General features: G+C 47.8%; 1 protein-coding gene across 1 annotated transcript; it reads left to right on the forward strand.

Annotated features, from left to right (window-relative positions):
- The first annotated feature begins 2,816 nt into the window (after positions 1-2,816).
- On the forward strand, positions 2,817-17,989 carry DENND11 (DENN domain containing 11). Its single transcript, XM_063154109.1, has 9 exons — positions 2,817-3,196; positions 8,291-8,390; positions 9,439-9,597; positions 10,260-10,413; positions 10,653-10,791; positions 11,251-11,382; positions 11,572-11,722; positions 11,924-11,992; positions 13,000-17,989. The coding sequence occupies exons 1-9, from the start codon at positions 2,935-2,937 to the stop codon at positions 13,193-13,195; spliced, it is 1,362 nt and encodes a 453-aa protein (XP_063010179.1). The 5' UTR covers positions 2,817-2,934; the 3' UTR covers positions 13,196-17,989.
- Positions 17,990-18,759: the final 770 nt, after the last annotated feature.

The following is an 18,759-nucleotide window of genomic DNA, read 5'->3' on the forward strand; positions in this document are numbered from 1 at the left end:
AGACCTCTGTCGGGCCGAGAGAAAATCTTTTAGATAAAAAACTAATAAACACTGAAGACCGAGAAAAAACCTGAAGCCTCTTCTCGTCCTTTGGAGCACGGGCTGCCCAAGGCCACCCCGAGCCTTCCCGGGTCATTAAAACAGCGAGAAACCAACAAGCAAGTTTTAACTAACTGGGGACAAGGTTACAGCAGCCCTTTTTCCTTAGCCTTGGGGGGAGCTGCCAGAAGGACGTGCAGAGATTGGGAGTGGCTGCAGCCCATAGGAGATGGGTGCCTGGCAGAAGCAGCACCTGCTTTCCTTTGCACTCAAAGGAAATTCCCACCAGAACACACAGGGCCACACTGGGCTCAGCTCTCTGTGCTCTCCTAGCCCATTCCTTCAATGGAAAGTATGGCCTTATGGACTCTGAAACTGCTTGTTAAGACTGTGATGAACAATTCATTTGATACAGGAATTGTTTGTATCCATTCACCAAAACAGCCTCAGGAGGACATGGCAGGAGCCCAGTGCTGCTTGCATCTGGCCCAGAGTTGCAGTATTTTTTGCATCTGGCCCAGAGTTGCAGTATCTTGCAGGCACAGGCTGTTGTTGCCCTGCAGCCTCTCTCAGCCTGACATGCAGCTGCTGCATCTCCCTGTGCCTGATCCAAAGGCCTGGCAGTGCCAGCCCTGGCTGCTGTGTCTGCAGCATCTGGCCAGCTGAGATCCAGGGCCACTTTAGCACTGCTGGGATCTGACTGCATTCATCAGAATTTCAGTACCTGAAGCAGTAAGTTGAAATATATTCATTCTGAAGAAATAATACCTTTAGTCCCCATGACTATGTGTTTTTAATACCCAGAAAGAAAATTCCTTCAGACCAGTTTTCAATCCCGCCTTAAACAATTTTAAAACTTTTCCCCCCCTCTCAGGATTTAAAGGAACTATCCATTGTTCTAAGGAGGGATGTGATATGTAAAGGAGAAAACTTGGACCTGCTGTGTAAAGAGGGCCCAGCTTGTTCATCTTGCATTTTAAAAATAAAAGCTGCCACATTTTCATTTATATTTTTCCTAACTGTTCAAAGACCTGATGACAATTTCCTGAGCCCTCAGCTGGAGGGAAAAGGTGTTCATTTTCTTTTGAAGTACAGTTTTTATTTCCAAAAGGGTAATATTATCTTCTAGCCTAAATAATTTCAATTTTGGTGAAATAATAAAAGAGTAGAAAATGTGGTCTTTGCTTTATGCATGTGTCCCACAAAGAGTGTGCCCTCAGCAGGCCCAGATTGCTGGCCAAAGCCGTATCAATTGCTCTGGTACCCCCAGGTCCCTTGTCCCATGGGTGTTTTCAGCAAAACTCAGAGCTCAGAGCATGATGATGTTTCTCACATCTCAGAGCCAGCACTGGCAGCCCCTGCTCCCTGTCACTGCTTGCTCTTCCCACTGCATCCTGTCCATCATGCTGGGGCAATGCTGGTGTGACTGCACTGCTGAGGGGACCAGGAACAGCTCTGCACCACAAATAGCTTGTGTGGGTCCTGAAGGAATTCTTATTTGGGATTTATTTCCTGCCTGGATTGCTGGGGGACAGACACTTGACATTTGTAGCAGCACTACTGTGGAGATGAAGATAGAAACGAGCTGTCACTTCAGCATCACCAATATGCAAAAATATATTCATCCAAATGAAGATTGGCACTGTCTATACAGTTAAAGCAAAGCATGTGGCCAAGTATTTGCAGAATCTGGCTTTTCTTTACACAGTAACAAAATATTGTGCAAGGTTTGTTTCTTTTTTTCTTTACCAATCACCTTCTATGAAAAACTCCATCTGCTAAAAACCACCTACTCTGGTCTATAGCTCTGCAAAGTAAAGTTGTGCATGGGCTTTGCGAAACAAAATGCCCACTCAGAGTTGGAGCTGTCTGAAATGAAGTTCACAGCAAATGGATGCTAATGTTACCAAAAAAAAGAGAAAAACCCAAACCCCACTGCTGAGGAAACTGGATGATGGGTTTCTTAATGGGGTATTGAGCACTCAGAACTGCTCAACAGGAAAAAAGTTAGACAATTAAGGCTTTTATGACAGTATCTTCCTTTTAATTGTGGCCTGCTTAATTGGGCAAGTCAATTAATCAGAAAGACCTAGGGAACCAAGTTAATCCTAGTGACACTTAATGACATTGGCGGTGGCATAAGGAGGACGGTAATTACAAGAAGTTGGCTGACTGGTGATGCCTTGGTCATGCTTCTGCCCCCATCTTTCAATCTGCTTCTTCCGCCCAGAACTGTTTCACATCCTTCTGTAGCACATACATACATATATGTGTATATATATGTGTGTGTGTGTGTGTGTGTGTGTGTGTGTGTGTGTGTGTTTGTGTGTGTGTGTGTGTACACATACCAGTGTACTGATACTGGACCAGTATCCCTCACTCCTTCACATTTGTGGTTCACAGCTTCCGCCACAGCCATTTGAGGGGTGCGAGCCTGCCCCCGTTGCTCTGCCCAGTTCCCGCGGCTTTCCCAGCAGGACGGCTCTAACGGGGCTGGGGGAGGCGGCTGCTCGGCGTTGCTGTCACAGCTGGGAGGGGACAGGAGGCGGGCGGCTGGCTCTGCCCGGAGCGAGGAGGTGAGGCACGGGCAGGCGGGCTGTCCGCAGCCCCCGAGCTCCTCCCGGAGCCGGCACCGGAGAGCTCCGAGCCGGGATCTCCCCCGGCTGCCCCGGCTGCTCCGGCCCCGCCCCGCCGGTGACACCCCCGTGCTCCCGCCCCTCGCTTCCCGCCCCCCGCCGGTGCGGCGCGGGGGGTGCGGCTCCGCTCGCTTCGGCTCGGCTCAGCTCGGCTCGGCTCGGCTCAGCTCAGCTCAGCTCAGCTCGGCTCGGCTCAGCTCAGCTCAGTACAGTACATCTCGGCTCGGTTCATCTCTGCTCGGCCCGGCCCGGCCCGGCCATGGTGGAGCGCTCGGACGAGGCGCCGCTGCTGTTCTGGGCCGAGGGCCCCGCCGTGTCGGCGCCGCCGCCCGCGGCCGAGCCGGGCGGCAGCAGCAGCAGCGGCGGCGGCGGCGGGAGCGGCGGGCGGCGGCTCGGCGGCGGCTGGAGCGCGGCTCCGTGGGACGGCGAGGGGCCGGCGGAGGCGGCGGGGCCGCAGCGGGCCGAGGCGGAGGAGGACCAGATCGTGGCCGTCTTCGTGGTCACCTTCGACCCCCGCACGGGTGAGCGGCGCCGGGAGCGGGCGGGCCGGGGCCGGGGCGCGGGGCCGGGCCTGGGGCTCCCGGTGCCGCTGGACCAAGATGGATGCGGCGGGGACCGGGATTCCCTCGGGGAGCGCTCCCCGCATCCCGCACCCCAGGGACCGCTCCTCCCGCCGCGCTGGGCGGCGTGGCCGGACCCCGGGGGCGGGGGCCGTGGGCATTGCCGAAAACGGAGCACGAGGGGATTGCTCGTGGTCTCCATCCCGCCGAGAAGAAGTTCTGGCGGGAGGAAGGCGCCGCGTCTGGTGCCGCTCGGAGGAGAGGGATGGGTGTTTCTGCACGGCGCAGGGAGTTCGTGCACGGCGCTGGGGCATCCCCTGTGCCCCGCACAGATTTAGGCCGAGCCTCTGCCCAGCGCTGCCTGGAGGGCACCAACCTGTTAGCAGCATCTGGAGAGCATCCTTCTGTCTCCGTGGAGCGGCGCAGGCCTGCCCGCAGCTATCGGTGATGGATGGCGTTTGTGGCAGGCGTAAATCCGGCAGGCTCGCAGGGCATGATCACCAGCAGCAGCAGCAGCTCAGCTGCCTATTTCTTGGTGACCACTGTGTTTAGAGGCTGGCCTCTGGTGGGCTCTCTGGGACTCAGTGCTTTGAAGGAGTGCTGCGATCCAGGAGGGCCGAGGAGAGGGGCATGGGAATTTATTTTCTACTTCTCGCGGCCATATCCATCACTCTCAGTGTTGTTGGACTGTGCTGTTGTATCACTACTGACAGAGGTTATTAATTTCAAACCTGTAAGTCAGCATTTCAGAAATGTCTTAACTTTGTTTTCCTAGTCCCAGTGCACCCACAGCATCCACCAAACAGGATGTTAGGACACAGACAGGAAGTTAGTGCCTGCTTTGCCCCTGTGAACACAGGTACCACTGTGCAGAGGGGTCTGATGTCCTGAGACACATTGTTGAGTCTTTTGGCTGCCAGGCACCAACCTGGGGTTCAAAGGCAAGAGAGAGATTCAGGAGCCCAGGAGTGAGACTGAACTCTTTCTTCTCTAGACCAGCACTGCCTTAGCTGGTCCACAGCAAAAACACAAGGGACAGGAGTCTGTAAAGCACAGTGAGGTTAGTTCTTCAGTGGGAGGGGAAAGTACCTGACATCCTGCTCACAAGAGGGCCTTGGTAGTGAAGACTGAATGCCAGTCTTGAACTGAAAGTCCTAAGGAAGTAGAGAACATGACTTAACTGCTGGAGTGATGTGGTGTCAGCAGTGCCCACTGTCAGACAGCATGGCTGCTGTGTCCCAAAACACCCAAGGATTTTGAGAAGTTACCCTTTCATACTGCACCAGAGGGAAGTGTCTTCAGCCTAGAGGTCATTCACTCATAAAAATCTGAAATAAGATTGGATGTCATCTTTCCACCAGGAGATGGAAAATGGAGGTGTTGTTTTTCCTAAGTATCCAAAACATGAAAGAGTCTGGGTGACTGCAACAGCAGGTTGCCTTTCAATCTGACAGCATATGCCTTCTATGAAATGGTGAGATTTTCCTGAGAGTTGGCAGAAAGCTGAGCTTTCTCAGGAGTTTTTCTGAACCAGCTGTTGCTTTGAATGAAGTCCAGGGAAAGTTGGGCAACAGCTCTTCTCACATGTGATGTGCAGTTAATGCTGGGTGTCATCAGCCTTGGAGTAGTCTGGCAAGTCCAGGAAGATTCAGCCTCCTGCTGCTACCCAGCAGGGATGATGGGACTGTGAGCAATACACCAGCAAATGTCAGCTTTACAGCTGGGGAGCAAAGTGCCGTGTGGAGGGTGTGGACTTGGAAAGACATCATGAAGGTGCAGTGGTGTGAACTTGCTCAGGTCAAAAAGAGAATACAGGAATTACTGATAAGCCACATCAGATAGTGTGAGGGACTTGTGTATGTCTGTAAGGGTGGCTGGTCCTTGTGTATGACTTAAAGGAAATCATCCAGTTAGTGTCTGAGCTGCTTGATCCTGCCCAGGAAAAGCATGGACCTCTTTGGCAGCTTGCTGAGGCACAGGAACAGCTGAATTTCTGGTGGTTATGCCAGGTAGTGTCTGCCCAACTACAGGCAAGTAGGTGGGAAGAGCGGTTTTACTGTAGAAGCATGAAGTGGTGACCATGCTAATAAAGAATGTAGCAACTTCCCTCCAAAATTTAGAAGGGCTTGAAGCAGAGGAGCTTAGTGTACAGCAGTTGCATGTAATGAGTTTCCAAAGGTAGGTTATGGGGTTGCCAGGTCACTGTTACAGTTCCAGTGTCCTTGTGACTGTCAGTGCTCATGTGAGTGACTGACACAAGAGCCAGAGGCAGCTTCTGAATCAGTGCTGTCCTCACCTGCAGCTTGGTGAACCCTGTGGCACTTGAGAAGGAGCTTAAAGGGTCGGTGAGTAATAGAGACAAGGAGGGAAAAGAGGGAAGTAATGTGTTTTGCACCAGTAAACATGCAAATATTCTGTTTTTCTGTCCCACATTTCTTCCGTGCAGGAAACTGAGCCAGTGTGTTTAGGTTAGACTTTTTGCTTCTCCTGTCCTGGCACAACATGGTAGCACTGCACAGCAGGGGACCCTAAAGCCCTCAGCAAACATCTAATAGTGAGGAGTGACCCCAAATGCTGGTGCCAATATCTTTGTGAGGATGTGAAAATCCAGTGAGAAGGAAATACAAGGGAAAGAGGAAGAACATCCTTAACTTTGCACACTAGAAAATGGGTGCTGGCTCAGACCTGACCTGAAGGTGGGAGATAGCTTCCAGGAGATCAGATCTGCAGGTCTGACTCTCAGCAGAGTCACTAGTCTGCTCTCTAATGCTGGGTGACTCTCACTTGGAAAGTTTCCTGAGTGCACGAGAGCTGCTTTCTCCATGGGGAAGGGCAGCGCTTCCTGTTTTTCTACAACATTGTTCCCTCCTCGCTGCTCTGGTTTCTCGGGCAGACTGGCAGTCCTGTTGCATCTGGGTGAAGTCTCTCCTTTGTTTGCTCTCCTGTTTGGCCAGACTGACTTTCCTACTTTTTAATCTCGGCGTTTGTTCTCCGACTGCCACGTCGCTCATGTGCTCATAGGGCAGGGTGGCGTGAGGAACAGCCAGGAGCACAGCTGCAGGTTGCTCCCAGATCCCAGGAAAAAAAATAGCTGTGTGATAGGTGAGCTGGTTTTGAGGTCACATGCAGGGTAAAGATCTGTTTCAAGGGCATCCTTTCCTTATTGCTGCTACAGAACAGGCATTGTTTGAGCAATGTCTGCTTTAACACCTCTGCAGAGGATGTGACACCTGATGGTGTTTGTGACTGAGCTGAGCAAAGCCCATCTTCCTTTGCTCTTGCCGGCACTCTCACCTACTGATCTATGAATCTACAGGTCATGACCAATAAGGGATGCTTAAAAGCACATCTGGCCTTAACCACAATTTCATGGTTATGAGGCAACGGTCTCAAGAGCTGACTTCCTCGCGCTTTCAAGGAAGGTTCTTGCGCCTTTAAAAAGCGAAGCAAACAGGCTCACACAAGCCCCAAACAACAAAAGCCACCATCTATATATAATCTGCAGCCCTCCAGGGGAGCGTGCAGGCTGCTATGATGTCAGTGGCTCTCTCTGCCAGCCTTTCACACGCCTCAGAGGCCGGGGCTGGGCACAGCAGAGCTCTGTGCTCCCGCCTGTCACTGCTCAGGGCTGCGCTCGGGGTCACGAGGCTGCTGCTGCTCCAGCTCTGCGGGAGAGCTCTGCTTGGGCACTGCCAGTGGGCTCCTGGATGCACAGCTCCTCCTGTTGCCATGCCTAACGCTGCTGGGTTTTTTGAAGTCCTTGCCAGGCAGGGCTGGGGGAGGTCTACTGAATACAGCATCTATGTGAGAAGAAAAATAGCCTATTTAAATGTCAGTAGCTAAGCCCTATTCCTGTGCAGGCATATACTTGTGCAGGATGAGTAATGAGACAAAAGACAGGCTTCAGAAATAAGGCCTCAGATTTAAATATCTCCAAGTCTTGGCGGAGTGTAAGGCCCCTCCAAGTGTATGCTGTCTGTGCAAGCACTGCTGGAATGCTCACCCCAAAGGGCAGGGAAGGGAGTGAACCAGTAGGAAGCACCTTTGTGCTGCACCTGCCATTGCATTATCCTCAAGGAGTTTGGTTTGTTTGCCTTGCTTTTAAAACTAAGCCACATGACTTCAAATGCTGTGGGCAGACTGACAGAGAACAGAAACTCGGTGGGGAAATCTGGAGCACATCTCAGTGCAGTGGCCATGTCCAGGTGAGCAGGTTGGGCTCTGAAGTGCTGTCATGGGAAAGTGTGAGAAGTCACCCCTTTTTAGGTCCGTGGTAAACTTGTTGGACTTCATTTGCTTTAGGGACGTTTTATAACTTCTCTGATATCATCTGTTCCAGGATCAGGCTCCTCAGGTGGCCTTTTCCCCTGAACAACTGCATGCTTTCTGGCTGGGTTGGCAGGTGACAGATGTTTGCTGATCTTGATCTAGCTTGTAATTTATGCATTTTTTTTGTTGGTTATTCTAGCATGCACAAACACATTGCAGTACTTGGATCACCCTAGCCCCTATATAAAGCTTCAGGTAACTCCTATCCTAAAGAAAACAGGAGAGACTTCAGGGGTAAGAAGTGATGACTTGGATGATGGCTTAGGGGTTTCTGTTTGACCAGGCCTGCCAGCACAGCAAAGAACAATATTGGTGGTGGTGTGAGTTATCCCAGAAACTCATCCTAAAGAGCAACAGTCTGTCCTTTGGTTCTTATGGGATGGATGCTTGTGTAGACCAAAGCTTATCCACCATCAGGTAAAATCATAGCTGCTCTGTAATTAAGCTTATCATGGATAAATCCACAAAAAGCACTAGCTTCAGAAGTGGCCCCAAATGTCCTGCAGTGTCTGTATGTTGTGCTACAACAAGTAACATTTGCAAGAGATGTGTGAAGTATTGTGTGTCATGTACTGCCTGTGACAATTCAGGAGTTCAGGAGTTGTGTTAGGGCACTGTTTCAGGTGTCCCAGGGTTAGAAAACCAACGACTTGCTGTTGATGATGTGTGCATTTTAGAAAGGGGTACTGTATTCAAGCTTACCCAAATTCATTTGCTTCTCTGCAGGCAACATGGTGGAATGGTGTTTACCCCAAGATATAGATTTGGAAGGTGTGGAATTCAAATCCATGGCAAGTGGGTCCCACAAAATCCAGTCAGATTTCATGTGAGTACATGTGAGCTATGTTACTTCCTTTCTTAGCTGTGCATCTACACCACCAGCTCTTAATTCAGAATGCCAGAAAAATACCTTCTAGGAAGCTAGGGTCCTGCAGAAACTGGCTTGCTAAGCTGTTCCTACCTTGCCAAAGATACTTTTCAGACACTTCCAGTATCATGCTAAGTACCAGCTAGCTGCAGGGATCTGCTGTATGTCTGCTTTGCCTGTGCAGACCAACTGGGGCAGGCCAGCTTCTCACTGGTATGCAAATTTTAATGTGTTCTGGGCAAATTATCTGCACTGCCACTATTGAGACTGTCAGCAGAGGCCTAGGGTGAAGGGCAAGGAATGGCAGAACTGAAATGGGAAGGATTTTGCAGGAAGAGGACTTAGAAAAATGTTCTTAACTTTGACAGGGCTTTTGGTTCCTTTAAATGTTGTTATAAACAGGTCTCACTTTCTTCTTTGCTAGTTCCTTCAGTGGAAACACATAGGAGAGGAATTTTCTGCATTCTGCTAACCCAATGTTGCAATGCAGCAATGTTTTGCAATGAACTGCAGTGTCACAATTCCTTTTGGTCAGGAATAACAGTTACTTTCTTAAAGGCATGTGAACTGAACTCTTGCAGTCTGATAATCACAGTGTGCTTCAACGTGCTGGCACCCCAAATATGACCAAGTAGCTGTAATACTCAGACCTGCATTCACTGCAGGCTTCTTCCTTGGAGGAAGGGCTCTGCACTGACTGAATCATGCATTCTGCTGGTCTTCCTTCCAAGTTACTGATTTATTTTATATTTACTGGCCTGTGACATGGCTGGTAGGGGCTTTAGTGGGAGCTCCTGGGAACTCTTGCCTTAGATATTTTGTCTTGCTACTCAGAAGACTGGGGCATCCAAGGCCTGTCCACAGCCCTTCAGTTAGCAGGATGGGATTTCAGGGAGCTCCTTACACAAGAAATATTCCTAAATCAGCAATTTTAGCCTTCAGTTACCTTTCTTCTTCTTCTTCCCTCTTTGTAACACTAACCCTTCTATCAAACCTTTGTCTGCAGTTATTTCAGGAAGGGGCTCTGTTTTGGCCTGGCCTGCTTTGCCAACATGCCTGTGGAGAGTGAGTTGGAGCGTGGTGCCCGCATGAAGTCCGTGGGCATCCTCTCCCCTTCCTACACACTGCTCTATAGGTACATGCACTTCCTGGAGAACCAGGTCAGGTAAGTTCCCTTGGGAATGAGACTGGCCCTTCCCCACCTGGGAGAGGCAATGTTCCTTCTATGGAGAGCAGTTTTAGGCAAGTGAGAATTGAGTGGCAATGCTCTGCTGTGGTTTCCTTGACTGGCTGTTTCTCCAGAAAGTATTACAGGTTCACAGTGTGAAGGAGACAAGGAACTGATTAGCAGCAGTCTGTTCCTTCCTTAACAGGCTAGTCAAATGATACCCTAACCCTGGTTATTGTAGGCAGACCTAAGTGTCACAGGGAGAGTTGAGAGAACAAGAAGTTCCCCTTTTCTCCTTCTGAAAACAATTTTACTAGAGGTTTACAAAAGGCTTCTAATTGTGTAATGATGCTCCTGGCTAGCTGTGTGCTTCAGTTGTGTTGAGTGGATCTAGCAGCAAAAATGGTAATGGTAGAAAACTGTTCCTACCCGAGTGTCTGTAAAACAGGACCAGTGCTATGCCTGTGTCAGTGTGTGTGTTCTCTGGCTGCACTGAGAGCTGGTAGTCCTGATGTTTCTTCATTCCTCCTGGATAAATCTGTGCAGCTGAGGCACCCAGGATCCCTTTTAGCCGGGAGAGCAGATGTTTGCTGGGAGCAAGGCACTAAACAAATAGTCTGGAGATACTACAGATCTCCCTTTTTTTCTTTCTTTTCCAGACACCAGCTGGAAATGCCAGGGCACTACTCCCATCTAGAGGCATTCTATGATGACAAGAAAGGAGTTCTCCCTGATAGCAAGGGCACCCCCAGCTCTCAGCAACCTGTCCACTGGCTGCCTTCCATCCACAGATACATGTACCCAGAGATGAAGGTGAGGCAGGTGCCTGAGGCCTGCAGGAATGGGCAGAGGGCTGCTGCTCCTTGCTGGTGCCTTATACTCCTTTATGTAAGCAGTCACTCCTGCGCTTTGTAGGCTGCTTAGATAAGATTTTGTTACTTGGACCGTTGCAAGCTGTGTGCTGGTCTTGCTCCCACATTTAGACTTAGCATCTGTGCATGTGTCCCTGCTTCACCTCTAAGCTGTTTTCTTCCCTTTCGCTCCACCTGCAGATCACACACCCTGCTGGCTGTATGTCTCAGTTCATCAAATTCTTCGGTGAGCAGATCCTCGTCCTCTGGAAGTTTGCCCTGCTGCGCAAGCGCATACTGATATTTTCACCACCCCCAGTTGGAGTTGTCTGCTACAGAGGTATGTTTCCAGGGACACTGCAGAGCTCTGATCTAGTAGGCTGAACATTGCAGAAATTGCCTGTGAGTACTGAGGGGACAGACGTCATGCAGGTCTTCAGAATCCATTGTGACCATGCCTCATGAAGACACCGCTCAGGCTGCATTTACACGTTTCCTACCAAATGCTTTTCTTCAGGCCTTGTGAGTAAGGACACATCTGGCACTGTCAAACTCAGTTCCTGTCAGCACAGGACAATAAGAGCACTGACTGATTCCAGAATGTGGGATTCCTATGGGAGAACTGATTCTTTCCTATGCAAAACAAGATGTCATCTCTTGCGAAGTTCTGGTGTTCCAGGGGATTTCAGAGCTCTGACCACTGTTTTCCTAGAGGCCTGTGGGAGAGCTGGGCAATTGGGGTTCAGAGTGCCTTGAGGGAAACCAAAACCATCTCAGGATGTACTTCTCTTGTCCACAGTGTATTGCTGCTGTTGCCTTGCAAATGTTTCTCTGCCTGGTCTTGGAGGAACTGTCCCAGAGTCCAAACCATTCTTCTATGTGAATGTGGCAGACATAGAAATGCTGGAGACAGAAGTATCATACGTGGCCTGTAAGTATGATGGATTAGGCGTGATGTTTTTAGCTTCAGGCTGCAAAATGTCTTGAGACACCAGACTGTGGAATAGAACTGATGAGAAATAGGTTGTGCATGGAATGACTAACTATGCAAGCAGGAGAGAACAGTTGGTCTGCTGGGAAAGCAACATGCTGCTCTGAAAATCTTCTCTGGTTTTGGCAGGTACAACAGAAAAGATCTTTGAGCAGAAGCGAGATCTCTATGATGTCTACGTGGACAACCAGAATGTGAAGACGCATCACGAACATCTGCAGCCACTCCTGAAAATTAACAATGCTGACAAGGAGAAGTACCGACGGCTCAATGACCAAAGGTAATCACAGAGGTCTGGGTGCTCCTGACAGGAGATGTGGAATAAAGAGGACACTGCTCCTTACTTTCCTCCTTGTAGTATTTTCAAAATATCAATATCAATAAGTACTGGTTCAGCTCATCTCTTGAAGATTCTGGTTGTCTCATAAAGCTTTGAGGCTCACAGTAGGTATGTGCAATTAACTTGTCTCCCTTCTCTCAGGCAGATGTTAATGTATTCTCAAGAAGTGGGTGAAGATTGCAGCTCTTGTGAAGAGGACCTTTTTATCTTGTGAGTGGCTACCTCTGATACTTAGTTGGACACTGCTAGTTTTAGGGAGCCTCTTGCACTGATTTTGTGCAAAAAAACCAGACTGGCTTTTCTTCTTCAGATCACCTTCCTTTCATTTTGAGAAGCCAAAATGTAGTATCCACTGGGGTTGCTTATGTGCCAGAAGGGAGAAGTGCATTTTAAAAACACAGAGATGTAAGAATGCCCTCACAAATGTAAGCACTACTGCCAGAACATTTGGCTCTGGAAAGGACAGTGTTCATGGAAAGCAGGCACTGGACCATACTGGGGGTTGGTACAGTGTGATCAGACCTGCATGTGAAGGATTGGCCCACTGATGTGGCTGACTTCATACCTGGCAAGCAGAGGAACCAGAACTGGGTGTAGAGTGGGAGGTACAGAATTAGATAAAAACCACATGCCTGCCACCTCTGAAGCCCTGCTGTGCCTGTTGCTACTCCCACTCTGCAGCAGGTGAGATGTAAAGGGATGAAACTGTGTGAAGGGCTGTGGGGGCAGAGCTCTGATTGTTGAGCTTCACAGGTGTAGCCAGAGCTCTTTCTGAATAGCTTTGCATGTTCCTAGGAAAGTGTCAGGTAAGAAGTACCTCTCACTGGTATATTCTGCACCAGTAATAGAGAATTTATTTACCCACTGGCTTATCAGATGGGTGACAACACTCCTTCCTCCTTTACATTAGGGCAGCTGTAGGTGTGATGTACCTGCTTGGTGACCACAGATCACACTCTAGCTGATAACATGGCTCCTTCTGAGGGAAATGCCACCCACAGACAGGAGCACCACTGTCGATTAACAGTTCCTGCTTTATCTTTGTTTATTCTGGGTCACCATAGAGACAATGGAAAAGCACTACAGCACCCCCTAACAAGGTGGGATCTCTGGCTAGAAGGGGTTCAGTGCAGTTCTGGGGCTCTGCTGCCTGTTTGGTGAATACCCTGTCTTTTAGGGATTGCACACACTCTCCATTCTCTGACTTTCCCCTGCAGGTTTTTCATGGAGCAGAACAACCGCATATTCCAGACGCTGCTGGAGGTGTCAGCCAGCCAGGACAAGACCCTGACAGCTGAGCACGCACGGGGCATGGGCCTGGACCCCCAGGGGGATCGCAGCTTCCTCATGGACCTCCTGGAAGTGTATGGCATCGATGTCATGCTAGTCATTGACAACCCCTGCTGCACTTAAACCAAGGGCAAGAGACTTGGGGAGCAAAGATCACTTTTTAAAGACTACTGGACATTGCTTAGGAGGATCACTGGAACTCACCACAGCCACAGTTATTTAATAACTTTATATGGAGAGTATTTATAATTTTAAAACAAAATGTGATTTTATTTTCTCACACTCAACTTCCCAGTGAGTACCTGCTCTAAGGTTCCTTTTGATTTTGTCTCCCTTTCCCTTTCATTTGTGTTTTTTTGTTTTGTCTAGCTAGGACCAGTGGCACCTTTGCACCAAACCTCACTGTTGCCAGTGATAGCTAGGTTTTGGCCTAGCCTGGCTACCTGAGGGCTGAAGACTTCAGGAAAGCACTTTGTTTGATGACAACCAATGTGAAATGCTTCAGCTGAGCTTTCAGACTTGGCTGGAAAATCCTCCTATCAACTGCCCCTTCCACTTGGGGACTGAAGAGGGCTTTAGCACAAGCTGTTAATGGCCCAGTCTCATAAACAGCTCCTACCACGTTTATTGGTAGGGACAGTTAAACCAATGATAAGAACAGAACCAGGACTCCTTTAAACATTCCTCACCCAACTTTAAGGTGAATTGGAGCCAAGCCACCTTTCCTTGTAAATGTCAGAAGCAAGTTTGGGACTGGGGATGCTACAGGATCTTCTGACTTTGCTTACTGGAGCAGCAGTTTCACTTCCAGCACCTGAGGTGCTCTAAACTGGTAGAGACTGCACCTACCTTCTCACAGATGGAGAAGAGCACCTCTCTCCTCAGTCCATCCCACCACCACCTTTGGCTTTAGTTGCATCCCACCTGCTGCTTTGGTTTAAAATCTTCAAACCAGCAAGATGGTCTCCATTTAACAGGGACCAACACCACTGAGCCACTTTGCAGTCACTTTGTTGTCCAGCCTCAGCTCTGACAGTGCTGGGCTGGAGGGGGTAGAATAAGAATGCTTTAACCACTGTCACTAGCCCTTCCTTTGTAGCTGATGGGACTTGTTGCTCCTTTGCTTTAACACTGTCTGCTAATCCTCCTTTTGTTGAGCCTTCAGCACTGCCTGCTGCTATCCCTGGCTTTCTGTGTGAGACAGAGAACAGACCTTTCAGCTGGAACAACTGAAGTTTGCAGGAGGTTCCCTTGGAGTTTGGTATTATCTGGCACAGCTGCTAGGAGCAATGTTTAAAACCAAGTCTGTCTCTTTTTCTGGGCAGAGCTGTAGAACCAGATGAAACAGATGTTTTCTCATGCTGTTGAAAGAACAGGATTCAGTTCCTGAAGGACTAGTCATTACCTCCAAGAAGGCTATCCCAGTAAAGAGTAACCCCTTGGCTATACAAAATCCAAGAATGCTGCTGTGGGTTTCATGTGTGACATACAGCTTTGCTCCAAATCCTTCAGCCAGTAGCAATATCAGCTTTAGGCTGACTGTTCTTCCTGAACTGTGGCTATAGCTGATTAGTTGCTGCTTCTATCATTACAGATTTCAGCACCCTTGGAGAGCTTTCTGTGCACTGTAGAAATGCAAACTGTAGCTGATGTATCCATTTGTCCCAGCATTTTATAGGATGAGACAGAGCCTGAACCACTCTAAAGCAGGCAAGCACCTTTTTGAAACAGGTGAAGCAAATGTTCTCCAAGCACACCCTCTGTGGATTGTCTTCCTCTGGAAAGGAGGAGGCAATTGTTCCTGCAATTTGCCTGTCTCTGAGCAGTCACTCCCCTAGCTGCTTTTTCAAGGCTTTGGGGTGTTTTTTGTACAGAAGAAACTATGCTGTTGTTCATACTATCAATTGCTCACAACAACTGGAACATCATCCTTAGAAGGTTGGGGAAAAAAATGTAGAAAGAGGTAAAAACAGCTGAGTATCATTTAATGGAAAGACCAGTCTCTTTTCCTTAAGAAATGGCTTTGTTTTTAAATTGACACCTGAAGTATAAAAGTGGCCCACAACCTCCACACTTTTTTTCTCTAACTTCCACTTCAGTTTTAACATGCTGCCTGCAGTGATGAGCCCTGAGGAAGTACAGCTGAGCTGCCCTTGTATTGCTGTCACTTCTCCGGACATCAGAAGAAAACCAGAACTGAAACTAGTCACAAGCAATTTCTCCTCTCACTTTCCTGAAGGTTTGCTACATAGTTTAGCTGTAATCAGCTGTTAATGACTTTCTATTTTCTTTGTCACTAGTTCTTTTGCTAAACTAAACAGAAACAAACCTTTGATTTAATGTTGAAATGTTACAGTCACTGCAGTCAGAGGTTTTCTAACGCCCTGCATTAGAGCAGTGTTGTTAGTAGACTGCACTGACATAGCCCACTGAGCAGAAGCTCCTGAAATTCCTATTTGACTTTTACTAAACCTCTGCTTTCCAGAAATCAGGTCCTCAGTTGTTAGCAGTAGTATGGGTGCAGAAGCATCAGAGCAGATTTGCTGCAGCAGCATCCATGTGCTACATCCAGTTAGATGGCTGCAGCCTATCTTGTTCTTCCTTGTAATTGTGCTTCTCTATCAAGGCTCTCTTGGCAGTCAACTGCTACAAAAGTCAGGAAGTTGTCCAACAGAAGACAGAACAAGAAGACTTTTCTCTCCTAAGCCTTCCTTATTTGATTAGCTGCAAAAGTGCTTTCACCTGCACTCCTTTTCTAAAAAGTAGTGCTTTTATTTTTGTCACATGTGGAAAGTTCTCAAGAAACAGGTAATGGGTACATAATAGAAACAAACTGTTATAGCTTGAGACATGAAGGACTGTTCTGTGGAACCAGTTTAACTGAGTCTTATCTTTCCAGAAGATCCCATAATTCAAGGTAAAACAGTTATGTGCAGATATTCAAAATCCCCTCCTGGGCACTGGGTGCTTTGTTTCATAGTAGCAGCTGGGAGACATCTGCTGGGTATGTTTTGAATCAAAAGAGGGAGGAAAATGTGGCATAAGACAGGATATTACTGATTTGTCTTTTCCCTTTGCCTTTACAGTGGTGCCTTCAGTTTCTTGGGTGTAAAGCCTCTGGTCAGGTGCTGTGATCACAGCCCAGGTTTGAACGGTGGGTACAGTAACCAGGGCTGTGCTGTGCCCCTGTGTATTCTCCAAAACTCAAACTGTTGGATACCAGTGCAGGTTCTCAGCTTGTACTTAAGCCAGGAGAACAAGAGCTTCCTAACTACACCTTAACTCAAGCTGCACTAGAAATGCATAATCAAGCAATGAATTATTACTACTTGTACTGCATTGAAGGGTAAAGCTTATGAGAGACAAATCTCAGTTTTCAAGCTGAACAAGCAACACCATGCCAGACATTTAAATCATCCAGAAGTCTTCTCACTGCAAGGTTATTCCAAGCTGCATAGAGCCAATAAAGAACTATAATGAATACTAGGACAAAGGCACTTTATGGAATCAGAATTCAGATTTGTCTTACAGACATGCCACTACCTTTTTTTTCTAGCATGCATGAGGTACTTACTGCAGTGATCTTACAGCCAATGGTCACCACTGTCACAGGAGCTGAGCTTGCCTGTTCACCATCCTTTTGGGCAGAAAAAAGCTCCTCCATCACCTTTTCAAGAGGAAGTAGCTCCCTGTACAGGTTATTGAGTGAAGCCCATCAGGTTATATGGTGATGGCCCATTTTAACACCTGTCCAAGTTAATGAGAAAAAGGCTGGGAGTAGCTGTGGCCCTCCTGGCCACAGACTGTGCAAAGGACAGGCAAGCTTTGCTCAGGGAGGTGGAAAGACAGTGGCTCCTGGAATAGCAGGGCAAGAGCACTCTATCCTAAAGCAGAATTCTAGGTAAAAAGCATTCACACTAACCCAAACTCTCATCTTAGTCATTACTTCTAAGTTAGTTGCTGTTTTCTTCCCACCTTCCCAACACCAGTGGTGTAGTGATTATGAGAAAGGACAACAAAAATGTCTTTTACAAGGGACTGGAATGTATTGACCTAACAGTGTGATCTGTCTAAAATTGCAGGTACTAAATGCCTATGAACCAGGATTTTAGATTTTGGTTAATGCAACGTGTCATTCAAATGGGAATGTTTAAATATGGTCAAAATAAACAGGTGCCTTGAGCTGGTCTATCATTAGATTGTTATCCCTCCTTTTCTTTATCTTACAGTATTTTAAGCCCTTCTAGAATGGATTGTAAGTTGAAGCCAGGATAAATGTTTTCTTGAGTGAGACCTACTCCTCCTTCCTGTCTTGGAGTTTGTACAAAGGAAGATTTTTGTGTAGCTGTCAGACAGAAACATGAGAACTGAGTCCTTTCCTCAACACTTTAGATAGTGGGTTCAGCCCCTGCCTATTTTGTCATGTCTGTCTCACACCTCCCTTCTGAACATTGCAATTCAGAGGTCTAGAATTACCCTACACTGGAAGAACTCTGAACTGCAAAGGAAGGAGAAAAACTACTTGAATGGTATTTGTACAAGCTACTCAACTTATGCTGATATGAATATTTAAATATCAGCCTGTGTCTCAGATGATCCTTGGTACTTCAACATCAGAACAGCATCAGCAATACCAATTCTGAAGGGATCTCTTGGTTACCCTCAAGCAAGGAATCACACTGCAATGGGAGCTATGGAAGAGAACTAGTGATTTCCCTGTAAAATGGTACAGATGAACAAGGAGCCAGTTGTCACCATCTCACCCCTTGCAGCAGGCTGGGTGTGATTCTAACAGCTCTGATGTTGTTTACATCTTGCAGATGTGTGGTTGCTCCCATAGGCCTGTGGCTCTGTAGAGAAACTGCTTACTAAAAACATGGGTATTTTTTAATACAATTAAAGCTTACCTTTTTGAAATGGCTGTTGCCTTGTCTTTCCTGCCACTGGAGAAAAAAAACACATTGCTGCTTTTATTACAGAAACTTCAACTTGAGGGAAAACTCCAATGGTGAGAACTGCCCTTGACTCTGAGTGAGCCAGGGGCTGCAGAGCCATGTCCCAGGTGTCTCTGTGCAAGCAAAAAGAGCAAAGCACAACCACCATGTTCCTTGGAAAGCGACCCAGGGCTTTACTGAGCACCTTCATTACTGCAAACCAAAAGACAGCACAAACCAGGTCCTATCACCTGCATAACTATGAAAAGGAACTAGCAGGCTTCTATTCCCTTCAGTCTCGGTCAAGAGTTACAGAACAGCTAGGGCTGGAAGGGACTTGAAAGATCACCCAGTTTACCTAATTTGTGTCTCTGCAGTGTAGTCCAGGGAAGAACATTCAGCACCCAACCCTGCTTCCTCTTTCAAGGCATTTTTCCTTTAAGGTGTCTCCAGCAGAGGATGCTGTTGGAGCACAGGCTGCCAGGATTCAGTCCTTGACAGAGCTGCTGAAAGCCAACTCACTTAGGTGTGTATTTTGATAACAGCAGAGAGTCAACAAGTGAACTTAGACTAGATCACAGCATAACACATTGACCACACTCAATCGCATCAGAAAAATAAGGACAATTTTCTTCAAGGCAGAATCATGAGAAATTTGTCAGTTAGAATAAGGGCAACAGATAAGCTTGCCTAAGTCAGTAATACTTCCTTTCAGCAATTAAAGCAAAGCTATAGACAAAAGCTCATAAAAGC

Source organism: Melospiza melodia, chromosome 4, assembly GCF_035770615.1.
Source record: "Melospiza melodia melodia isolate bMelMel2 chromosome 4, bMelMel2.pri, whole genome shotgun sequence".
NCBI classification, from domain to species: domain Eukaryota; kingdom Metazoa; phylum Chordata; class Aves; order Passeriformes; family Passerellidae; genus Melospiza; species Melospiza melodia.